This window comes from Branchiostoma belcheri, unplaced genomic scaffold (genome assembly GCF_001625305.1).
Source record: "Branchiostoma belcheri isolate BF01 breed outbred unplaced genomic scaffold, Haploidv18h27 scaffold129, whole genome shotgun sequence".
Classification (NCBI taxonomy): Eukaryota; Metazoa; Chordata; class Leptocardii; order Amphioxiformes; family Branchiostomatidae; genus Branchiostoma; species Branchiostoma belcheri.
Window position 1 is genome coordinate 490,367 of NW_017802702.1, and position 11,272 is coordinate 501,638.

General features: G+C 40.1%; 1 protein-coding gene across 1 annotated transcript in view; it reads right to left on the reverse strand.

The window, feature by feature from the left end:
* Nucleotides 1-11,272, reverse strand: part of LOC109463609 (polycystic kidney disease protein 1-like 2) — a 36,258-nt gene that overhangs the window by 23,208 nt on the left and 1,778 nt on the right. The window contains exons 3-11 of the mRNA XM_019760462.1: nucleotides 9,984-10,203; nucleotides 8,549-8,947; nucleotides 5,794-5,947; nucleotides 4,576-4,759; nucleotides 3,775-3,955; nucleotides 3,014-3,156; nucleotides 2,406-2,516; nucleotides 1,681-1,803; nucleotides 1,137-1,257 (exon numbers count right to left, since the gene is read on the reverse strand). Coding sequence (XP_019616021.1) covers nucleotides 1,137-1,257; nucleotides 1,681-1,803; nucleotides 2,406-2,516; nucleotides 3,014-3,156; nucleotides 3,775-3,955; nucleotides 4,576-4,759; nucleotides 5,794-5,947; nucleotides 8,549-8,947; nucleotides 9,984-10,203 — 1,636 coding nt within the window. The remainder of the gene's footprint in view (nucleotides 1-1,136; nucleotides 1,258-1,680; nucleotides 1,804-2,405; nucleotides 2,517-3,013; nucleotides 3,157-3,774; nucleotides 3,956-4,575; nucleotides 4,760-5,793; nucleotides 5,948-8,548; nucleotides 8,948-9,983; nucleotides 10,204-11,272) is intronic.

Sequence of the window (11,272 nt, forward strand, 5' to 3'; positions counted from 1 at the left end):
TTAGCATCCGTGACGGGACCAGTGTGAAGTCACTAGGAGGATAGTCTGTGTAAATGAATGTTCAGCATCAGGGACAGGACCAGTTTGAAGTCACTAGGAGGATAGTCAGTGTGAATGTAAGTTCAGGGACAGGACCAGTGTGAAGTCACTAGGAGGATAGTCGGTGTGAATGGAAGTTCAGCACCAGGGACAGGACCAGTGTGAAGTCACTAGGAGGATAGTCGGTGTGAATGTAAGTTCAGGGACAGGACCAGTGTGAAGTCACTAGGAGGATAGTCAGTGTGAATGTAAGTTCAGGGACAGGACCAGTGTAAAGTCACTAGGAGGATAGTCAGTGTGAATGTAAGTTCAGCACCAGGGACAGGACCAGTGTGAAGTCACTAGGTGGATAGTCAGTGTGAATGTAAGTTCAGGGACAGGACCAGTGTGAAATCACTAGGAGGATAGTCAGTGTGAATGTAAGTTCAGCACCAGGGACAGGACCAGTGTGAAGTCACTAGGAGGATAGTCAGTGTGAATGGAAGTTCAGGGACAGGACCAGTGTGAAATCACTAGGAGGATAGTCAGTGTGAATGTAATCAGCACCAGGGACAGGACCAGTGTGAAGTCACTGGGAGGATAGTCAGTGTGAATGAAAATTCAGGGACAGGACCAGTGTGAAGTCACTAGGAGGATAGTCAGTGTGAATGTAAGTTCAGCACCAGGGACAGGACCAGTGTGAAGTCACTAGGAGGATAGTCAGTGTGAATAGAAGTTCAGCACCAGGGACAGGACCAGTGTGATGTCACTAGGAGGATAGTCAGTGTGAATGTAAGTTCAGCACCAGGGACAGGACCAGTGTGAAGTCACTAGGAGGATAGTCTGTGTAAGTGAATGGAAGTTCAGGGACAGGACCAGTGTGAAGTCACTAGGAGGATAGTCAGTGTGAATGTAAGTTCAGCACCAGGGACAGGACCAGTGTGAAGTCACTGGGAGGATTGTCAGTGTGAATGAAAGTTCAGCACCAGGGACAGGACTAGTGTGAAGTCACTAGGAGGATAGTCAGTGTAAGTTCAGCATCAGGGACAGGACCAATGTGAAGTCACTAGTTGGATAGTCAGTGTGAATGTAAGTTCAGGGACAGTTTTTTTACGTACCTGTGAAGATGTTGGCAGACGCTATTTTGATGTCTTTCACAGCGATAGTACGGTCTGTGTCATTCTCTACCAACATTTTTATGGTCTCTGCTGACAGTTCTATACCTCTCGCAATCTGCAGCTAAGGCAAGAAAGAAAACATTTACTTATACTTGACCTTAACAATAATGTGTATATAAGAGCTACAAGCTGATAATTTCTTAGGATCACATTTAACTTTTCTATTTGTTCTTTTATTCATACTTAGAAAATTACATGTCAATCAGGAAATATAATTGAGTTATAGCAATGCATGCAAGAGAAGCCAAAGGTTATGCTAATCTACAGGCCTTACTTTTGAACACAAAAAAGCACTGCCTATATTCTGCCCCTGTACGAATTCCACAGTAACGAAACTGAAACTATAAAATATTCCAAGAACGTCAAACCGAATTAACAAAAGAACGCTCTTTGGAAAATTTATTTCATTACATCATGTACATCGTATTCCCTTATCTCAACTTCTTACAAAAGATCAAGCCAGGTATTTAAAAAGTTGTCCTACTGTATTTGTGGAGTTGCGTTTCTCCGGTTGGGCAGTGTTCATAACTAGGAGGGAGGAAAAGTCAATGACATCGTTGACCTCTTCAATCTGTAACTGTAACAGGACTTCCACATCCAGAATCTCCTGTGGAACAGAAAAACATTAATTTTTTATATTCATAATTATTGCGACGTTGGTAGACAATATACGTTGGCACACCCATAATGTATTGTGACTAACACTTTGGCAAAGCATCTCGTTTAAGGTTTTAATGTAATCGAGCATTAAGGGACAAACTCCCAACTTTCCTTTATAAATTTTGTAATGCAAAAAGGATTGTATGCAACAGGAAAAATACTAATGCAACAATGACCCAACAATCAATTAAAATTGTGAAAAGTTCTGGGTTTCGGGCAGACGCAGTACATTCTGTCAAGCACTTAGTAAACCCAACCATTAAGCCATTGACAGCACACAATGTTATACACAGAACAGAAGAAAAAACAGTTCCTTCAGGTTTGAACTTCAATACCAAAAATTGGACTGACCTAAATTTTTGACTGCTCAACTCCAGCCCAGACATTATCAATAAAACTAATTAGCAATCCACAACTTCTGTGACTTCACGCAAACAATGACTGGAGTTGAACTTTCAAAAATTTGGATAAAAGTCCAATTTCGTTTGTTAAAAAACTGTTTCAGAAATACTTTTAGCAACACAGGTGTACTTTCCAGGTAAGACTTACCTCTGTGTCTTCCGTGACGTTGAGTACTGTAACCCTCCCATCTACTGTCATAACTTCCACCTCCATGATGAAGCCCTGTGGGGGGAAGATGCTTGGGCAGTACCATGGAACCTTCAAGAGAGTGTCAAAGATTCAGAGTTAGTATTTGAGTAATAGCAATTAGTATTTAAAAACAGACAGACATACATGTTGATTTACAGTACTGCTTGCAGTAACAACATTTATCATGCAACAGCCAGACATTGCCGAGATACATATTGCATTCGGAAACTTTATCACATATGTCACAGCTAAGGCACGAGAACTTGCTGCACATATGTCTACTCTGCTGATAGAAAAAAAAATTGTTTGCGACAAAAAGGTTTTCTCAGAATGCCATAAAGTACATTTTAATGCATTAAGCCCTATTATAATGAATTTTTGGACAGACGAGGGCATTGAGGCTTCGTATAAAGTATCTTTAATGTCCACAACTGCAAATTGATTATCAGTCTGCGTTATCTGTTAGTGTTTGTGTCCAACATCTTTGAAAATCAGTTTTTAAGCGATATTTATTTTTGTCAATGTATGTCATGCTGTCTTGTAAACAAATGATGTCACCTCTTCACCTGGGTGGAAAAAGGTGTCAATGGGAGGGGTGTCTGCAGTGGTTCATCCTGTTGGAAACCAACCCAGCCCCTCTCTACATTCACAGACGTATGGCGTCGAAACTTGTAGGTGACATAACTGTACCCAGGGCTATCTATGAAGTCTGCAGCGACAGAAACCAAGGCAGGCAATAAAAACTATTGGCAAGGATTGAAAGTTTATTATATTTGGTCTAATGAAAAAAAAACATGTACAGTTTGGTTTATTTGGTATCATTCATTGACAGTCCTTTTGATGTTTTATGGTGCCAAATGAACATGATTGTTTTGTTTGATGACAGAGGTATACAGATCTGAAGTCACATGCCAGCTCAACCCTGATAGTGGTTGACTCAATGCTCAGTGCTAATAATAATTTGTTATTATTGGGGTGGCATGTTTAAGAGCTGTTAAAGTAATAATATCATCATGATGACAATCTTGGCCAGGTCACTCTGCCTTTGTGGAGCCATTCTAAGTTCATTAGATTATAAGGCACACATGCAAATTCATGTGGAAAATTTGAATTTTTTCCACAATGTTTTTAGGTAACTGTTAACAGTACCCTGTCCGCCACTCAGGCATTGCCAATCTCTAAAGTTATGCATATCAACAAAAAGTAAATATTAGGAGCAATATTTCACATATAATTTTCTGACAACGCTATAGCGATGTATTAAAGCAGCTGGCTGCAATTAATGCTGAATCAAATTGGCTCATATTATGGAGCAGTGCGAACTGACCTCCACAGCAGACACATCCGCCTGCCCCTGCACGTTCTATCACACAGGGAGTGGACAGGTTCTTGTTCTGCAAGGCTGGGGGCTCCAGGCCCCAAACTGTGAACGTCCACTCAGACACGGCCAGGCCGTCAAGGCAGACCCCGTTGTAGTTGACCACGCGGAGAGTGTACGTTCCTTCCACCTGCAATTCAGAATTATAATCAGTACATCAATACATATTAAAGATTGTGAAATGCAGACTCAGAAAGTAAAATTGCATATTAATAAATTTATTTATTTATTCGTGTCATGATTCAGCATAAAACCGTTGGGTAGCACATTCAGCTGTAAGAGCTGTTTTCCCAATGCCCAGCATACATTTACACAGGACAAGACATGGTTACATATAGTCAAACAGTAAAAGGTGGACAACAGTCCAATACATCAAAGTTGTCAAAACGTTCCAATGTCACAGCAATTAAGTCAGTAAATTGGAGGACTGGAGGTCAGAGTTCACTAAGTTTCATTATATCAAATACATCATTTAGCCAATCTGGGCATTGTGTCAGCTTAGTTAGCCTCTGAGGATTGGTCAGCCAGCTAGGCTGTGAATTAAGTAGTTAACGAGCAAAAAATTCCAAACCATAAGCATGCTACAAGGAGAAAAGTCTAAGGGGATTATCCTAAGACTTTCATGCATCTTATGAGTGTCTTGATGAAATTACTGTAGACAAAGCAGTTATTTTTTTTTGCAAACTGCATACATAGGCAGCAAGTTGAAGTCTAATTGACCAAAAAAGATACTGACAACTGAAAACTCACATTGAATGTGTTGTTTGCAATGACTACTTCTGGTTCACTAACGCTTATCTGGAATCCTCCAAAGCCCCAGGGATGCTCCACCACTGTCCACTCATACCAGGGGGTGTCATCACTACCTGGAACAGCCTCCAGCTGGAGTTCCTCTGATGAATTTGTGTTTGACCAATCACAATTGTTGATGCAGCTGCAGTTAGTGATAACATTAAATTTAGGCTGACTTCAAATTAAACTAGGTAGATAAGAGCCGTTCACATAGTGAGTTGATAAACGCAGTCTATTTATGCTTGATGACAGTAAAGTCAATTTTTAGGTCTAGCAAACACAGTTATGATGAAATCCTAGCATAATGTACATTGTGCCCTTGCTACATGTAGCATTTGTTAGTCTTTCTTTCAAGATTCAGTTAAAGTACGAAAATATTATAATATATGATAATATGAATTGTGTTTCTGATGTTAGTGCTGCAAAAAAATTGGATTGGTGTATAGGTAGGATTCTCTGTCTCTCTTTTTGTCTGAATATTATGGCTGAAGTGATCCGACTAAAATAATGGTATTAATATAATAACAAATTGAATTTTAAAGGTAAAATGTATCAGGACCAGGGCTGTCTCCAGGACCTGCCCCATCCGTTCGCTTGTGGGTAAAGGACTGAAAATTTTCTACTGAAAATAAAATAAAATTTTTGGGTTTGAAATTCAGATGTTAGATTAAAATTTTATAGCCTTTCGAGTAGTTGACCCCCAACGGCTATAGTGTTATTGCTGGGGTCGTTTGGAAAACCGTTACAAAAACATTAATTCTTTAATTCAATCTTTAGGCCACGCCAATTTAATATTCCCCACATTTCCCAGAATGTAGATTTGCCCCAGGTACGGTTTGGGACAAGGCACGGTTTGGGACACTACAGGGCACTTACATCTAAGGTAAGTACATTCATCATGATTGCAAAATATTCTAGGAGCAAAACTTCGATAGTGACCAGGCCCCTTCTAGCTTTCATGTCACTTGCTACAAAACTACCATCGTGATGGTGACAGCCATCTGATCAAGGGCATTGACCTCATTTATCTGGACCCCCAAGATATTTACTTCCCCTTCCCTAAGCAGAACGAGCAGATTCAAAGAAATTCTAGTCAGTGCTGTGGCAATTCATCCATACTGTGACATGTACATGTATATGCGGGTTTATGCAGTGATACGCTGACCAGGTTCTCACCGTATGGCCAACACACAAGCCCTGTTGTCCTGGAAAACCACAACCTGGGATGCTTGGACTGATGGTCTGCCTGGGGAGGAAGCCTGGGCTGTGAAGTTGAAGGTAGTTCCTGCTGTCTGATTTGCACTGTATCTGAGACGATTTCTGCAAGCGTCTGGGTGTGATAAAGATCAAGTGTTAGACGCAGTGTTCCCGCCAGGCATGCGTCCTTGCGTCTTTTGGAAGCACTATTTTGGAAAAAAGACGCACTCTGTCCAGCTGAGTGCATCCAAAAAAAATCCAAGAGTGAAATGACCTGTGCCACCAACTTGGTGGAATCTTACAAAAACAACCCAGGTTGAAGAAGCAGTAAGCCTACTTTTGCGATCTGTACTTCGAGTCCTCCCCGCCCCTGTAATCTGTAATCCAGGTCCGGTGATGAGCTCGGCACACGTCATGGGGAGGGGAAAACCTCAAATAAAGTAGGCACCCCGACTTTGGCGACGGCCTGAGACACTTTTTGTATTTTAAAAGTTGAAAATGTGGGTACTTTGTTCATAAATTTACCGTAACAAAGTTATTATCTTATTCCAATGATAGAGAATCGTTGCCAACAATATTCTAGGAAAAGTCACCAAGTTTGGCCGTTCTAGCGCTAGCCGTTCAAACTTTAATATTCATAATATATGCTAATTTGATGACGTCATTGGTCAAAATCCAAGATGGCGGACCATATTCACTTAACTTCACTTATGCCTGTACTGTCTGGGATGGTGCCATTTCGGTACAATATGATAAGATGCAAAGAATGCAGAACCGAATAGGAATTGATCTTGAAAGCTCCGTACAGAACATCATCACGGGAAGTCCTCTCTCTTGTCTGGGATGGAAGTCCTTGAGAACTCTACATTGTCAACATAAAGCCATGCTAGTGTATAGGGCCTTTGACAATTCTTTACCACCACACATGCGAGGGGTGTTCATCCGGTATAGAGATGAAGCCTCCAGATCCACCAGACAGAGCACATTGGACAACCTCATCATACCGAGGCCCCAACTGGAAGTGTACAGGCGGTCACTGAGGTACTCGGGGGCGACTGTGTGGAACTCCTTGCCACCACATGTACGTGCAGCCCAGTCATTGGGAACATTTAGAAGACTGATAACGAACTTGGATTGATAACGGACTGATGATTTACTATTTATTTTTGTATTATACTTTGTTTTGCATTTTGTTTTCATTTTGTATTATATTTTGGTTTGATTTGTAATCCATGACCCCGCCCTCACCTTCGACCTTGTTGAAAAGCGGTCATATGTATTGTACCGAACAAGCTTTCGAGTTTAAATAAAGGCTTACTACTACTACTACTACTACTATTATTAGCTCTGACGTAATATGACGTCAAAATTACACCAAGTTTTTAGAATTTAATTCTATTAGTACATCATTCTCTAAAAATTTGGTTGCCATAAGATGACTGCAAAAACATATGAAAACGGAAATAAAGTAATGTATAAGAACGCCAGTGTATCCATTACGATCGAAAGCTGGCCGGAGTCCGCGCGGACCCCACAAGAATTTCTGCACAGAGTTTTCTGCACTGTACTGAGAGACAACTTTTTGGGTGACAATTATCTGAAATTAAAAAAAAAAACTATTACAGAATATATAGTGCTGGGGTCCGCGCGGACCACAGGTTTACTGTTTAGGGTCAAAGGAAAACTATGGACAAAAGCAATACCTCTCAAGTATACACAATCTAGATATCCGCAAAGCGATCACAAAAATAATAATAACTTGTCATAAATTGAACAAAGAAATGGGTAGATACCAGAAATGACCAATGATTCTGTTAATTTTGGTGGAAATGATTAAAAATGAACACCATTTTAGAATATATTTTACACTCTACAATGATAGGTGCCTAATGCTGTTTCCTTTTTTCACTTGTTCAATTGATTTCAATACGTTAGATCCTATAGACAAATTCAATTACTTTCTGAGGGGACATAACCAATGCAGAGTTCAAATGGAGAAATATATTAAAGAATGTTTCAATCTTAGAGACTACATGTTAGAGAATAATTAAACCTTTATTGATACAACTTACATATATTCTGTACGTAATGTATTGGCCGCTTACATGTATTCTGTAAATAGTTTGACGTTATCCATACTTTGTTAGATCTTCAGTTGTAGAAGACCATACAAAAGTCCCTGTATGTTTTTGTTGTGTCAATAGAGAATCTTTTTAAATGTCATTATGATATTAAAATGAGGTCTTTGCTTGGGGAAAGTCAGCGCGTCTTAGGTACATAGAGTGCACACGTGCACACAAACACCCCATGCAAAAACAACAGCTTTAATTTTTCATGAATGTTAAGATTGAAATACCAACATCCTACGCTGTATGAAATGCGCGCCATTAACCGAATTTGGAAACAGACATCGTACTGAACTAACTAATGGATTGCCTTTTCTCTCCGAAGTGACCTGGGCTTTATGGCACTTTTTTTTAAATAAGGAACAATGTCACTCCCAAAAACCTAGAATGTCCAGGACAAAGATACAGAAACCGGAAGAACAAAGGGCAGCCATCAGGAGGACAGAAACAACTTTGATATTTGTCTTTGATCCAACATCTCCAACAAGTTATGCTGATTAAAAAAGGTGAGAAGAAAATGGGCACAATGTATAGCAATGTGCGAAGCAACTCTTCTATTTAAAAAAAATTAAAAGTGCAAACGGAGATGTGCATGTTTTTAAACTTACCTAATTGAGAGAGTTGGCAGATGAACTTCCTGTCAGCAAAGGTACATGGTATATCGTTCCATGTGTTCAAGTGGGGCCAGTACTCGGCACAGTCCTCGTCACCTGCGCTGTTGGGTTCTCCTGGACCCCAAGCTCTGAAGTCGCCCAGAGGAACGCCATCGTCCCACATCCAAACTCCCTCCTGGTGGACATCAGTGAGTCCAAAACGGTACCAAGCGTTATTGTCGACGCCATTTTTTAGATCGATAAGGAACTCGTTGGTTGTGCTGTCGCGGGGCATGGCAAGGGTTCCCCCGTCTAAAGAACACCTACTGACTGCACCGTTGTAGGTTGTCCTGTCGTTGAAGGCCTTAAAGCATCGAAGACTATGTTGATGGAAAACGTACCCATTTAGGCAACCTATTCCAGAACGAATAAGGTTATTATTTCAACTACATGCACTTGTGTTTGAAGCACTATGTAGACAATTGTAATTTTGATGTAAAATGGAAACAGTGAATAATGTTAGTTTGGACGGAATGATTGCCGTTTGACCTGGCATATGTAATGTATCAATGACATAAAAATTGACGTATAGACCTAAAAACGTTTTCAATGTACATAATTATGGCACGGAAATTGCAGACCAAAATGAACATAATATATCCCTGCCTTTTTTTCATATATGACGTTGGCCTAACGTATTGACCCAAAATACGTAATGTAGAAAACCAAAGACGTGACCTTTCAAAGTTTTAATATTATTTCCCACGATATAAGACGTCCCAAGCTCAGCCGGTAGCCATGTAGCTGAAAACATTGGACTAGAATACGTATCCCAGAAGTAAACAAGTTTAGGGGACAGTGCGGTCGTATCGATAATACGGCGGCGTCAGTAATAGGAGAGGCCGAAAACCACTGTCATTTTGCCTCTCAAAATAACGGAAATGGTGTTATTTGAGGTTTAAAAATCCAAAATTTCCCGGGGAGCATGCCCCCGGACCCCCCTACATTGCCAGCGCCTGTGGCGCTCGCCCCCCCCCCGGCCAAAAATATTTGAACGCACTCATGACACGGGCTGGCGGGAACGCTGGTTAGATGTCTGTAACTTTTAGCCTTTCAATTTAGCTGTAATTAGTGCTGTGTACCTAAACCCACATTTAGGTTCAGGTCCTGAGGTTTAGGTTCAGTTCCGGACTCGTAAGTCCGGACCTTAACCCATGGCATATAAAAAATTCCATGTTTAACATGATATTTTGAAGCAACCTTGCAAGGTTGTATGGGCAAAACTGTCGCCACATAACATTATTTGTTACAGTTGCACTGAAGTAAAACTTCTAAACAATAAATATAATATATAATATATAAAGCATATAAAAGCACCAATGTATTACCCTCACTATGTCCATACCAGTGAGATTCGATCCTGTAATACATGTATTTGGTATCAACTTACAGCCGTCACAAGTCCAGGTGATGTTGAGATCTGATGAGGAGACCAGACCCTCCGGATCCCACGATGCCTCAGCGCTCACCCAGAAGTCATCGGAGGTGTGCTGAGTGACCAGGGATGGGCCCAAGGTCGTCACCAAGGGCATCGGCACGACCCGAATCCACGTCTGGTGTACAAAGTCTACGTCACTGATCCCCAGCAGATCCGCGATGATGACTCGGAACTGTACAAATCGTAGTACATTTGACAATTCAATCTCTTAACTACTGGATAGATTACAGAGATTTCTTCTGGACATTTTGAGTGACACTTAGATATGAGCATTTGTAAAAAAAAAACTGTAGTTCTCTTAGTTCTTGATGATGCTGAAGAAGAGTGGCATCTGTGAGTTGTTTACCTGGATATGTATTAGTGACCTTCACCAATGTACAAATGATAAATAAATAAAGTAACAGTTGATTCAAGTTCATGAACATTGTACATAAACCAAACCAAAACATTAAACAGCACAGTGCATTATGATAGATAACTGTCAACATGAAACAAAGCAACAGGTATTTTAGTCATCAAAACACATAATTCAGGTACTACTTCAAGATTACTAAATGGTACTGATGGTAACTTAGAAGTAAAGTGCCACAGCACAATTCATGGGACTAACAGAGTATAAGCAAATACAGCAAACATTTTTCAATCTTTCTTCAAGTTTTAACCCTACCTAGACCGGGGGGGGGCTAAAAGTGCACGCGGCAACTTTGATGTCACCTAGCGTCTGAACGGCTAGCCGTAGAACGGCCAAACTTGGTGACTTTTCCTAGAATATTGTTGGCAACAATTCTATATCATTGGAATAAGATAAAATTTTTTTGTGTTGCCATGGCAACGGGTTTCTGACAGGCATTTTTTGCTAAATTTAGTACTTTTTGTTTCAACAAGAATTTTATGGGTTTTATGTCAAGTTACTCATGGTTTCTAATATTAATAACATCCCATATAATTTTATGTAAATTTTATCATTAAATATGCATAATTTATGCTAATTTGATGACGTCATTGGCCAAAATCCAAGATGGCGGACCATATCATTAGAACAGGTATATACAGGTTATTTTCATTAAAATTTCATCAATACTTCCATTTCTTTTTCCAAAAAAGGTTTAAATGAAGGTCTTTAGTATGTTTACAATGTATTTTAGGCTTTATCATGAAAAAAAATATGCATGACGTCATTTTATGACGTCACCGGTGTTGGTATAAGTACAAGATCGATCCGTACATCCAAATATATATAA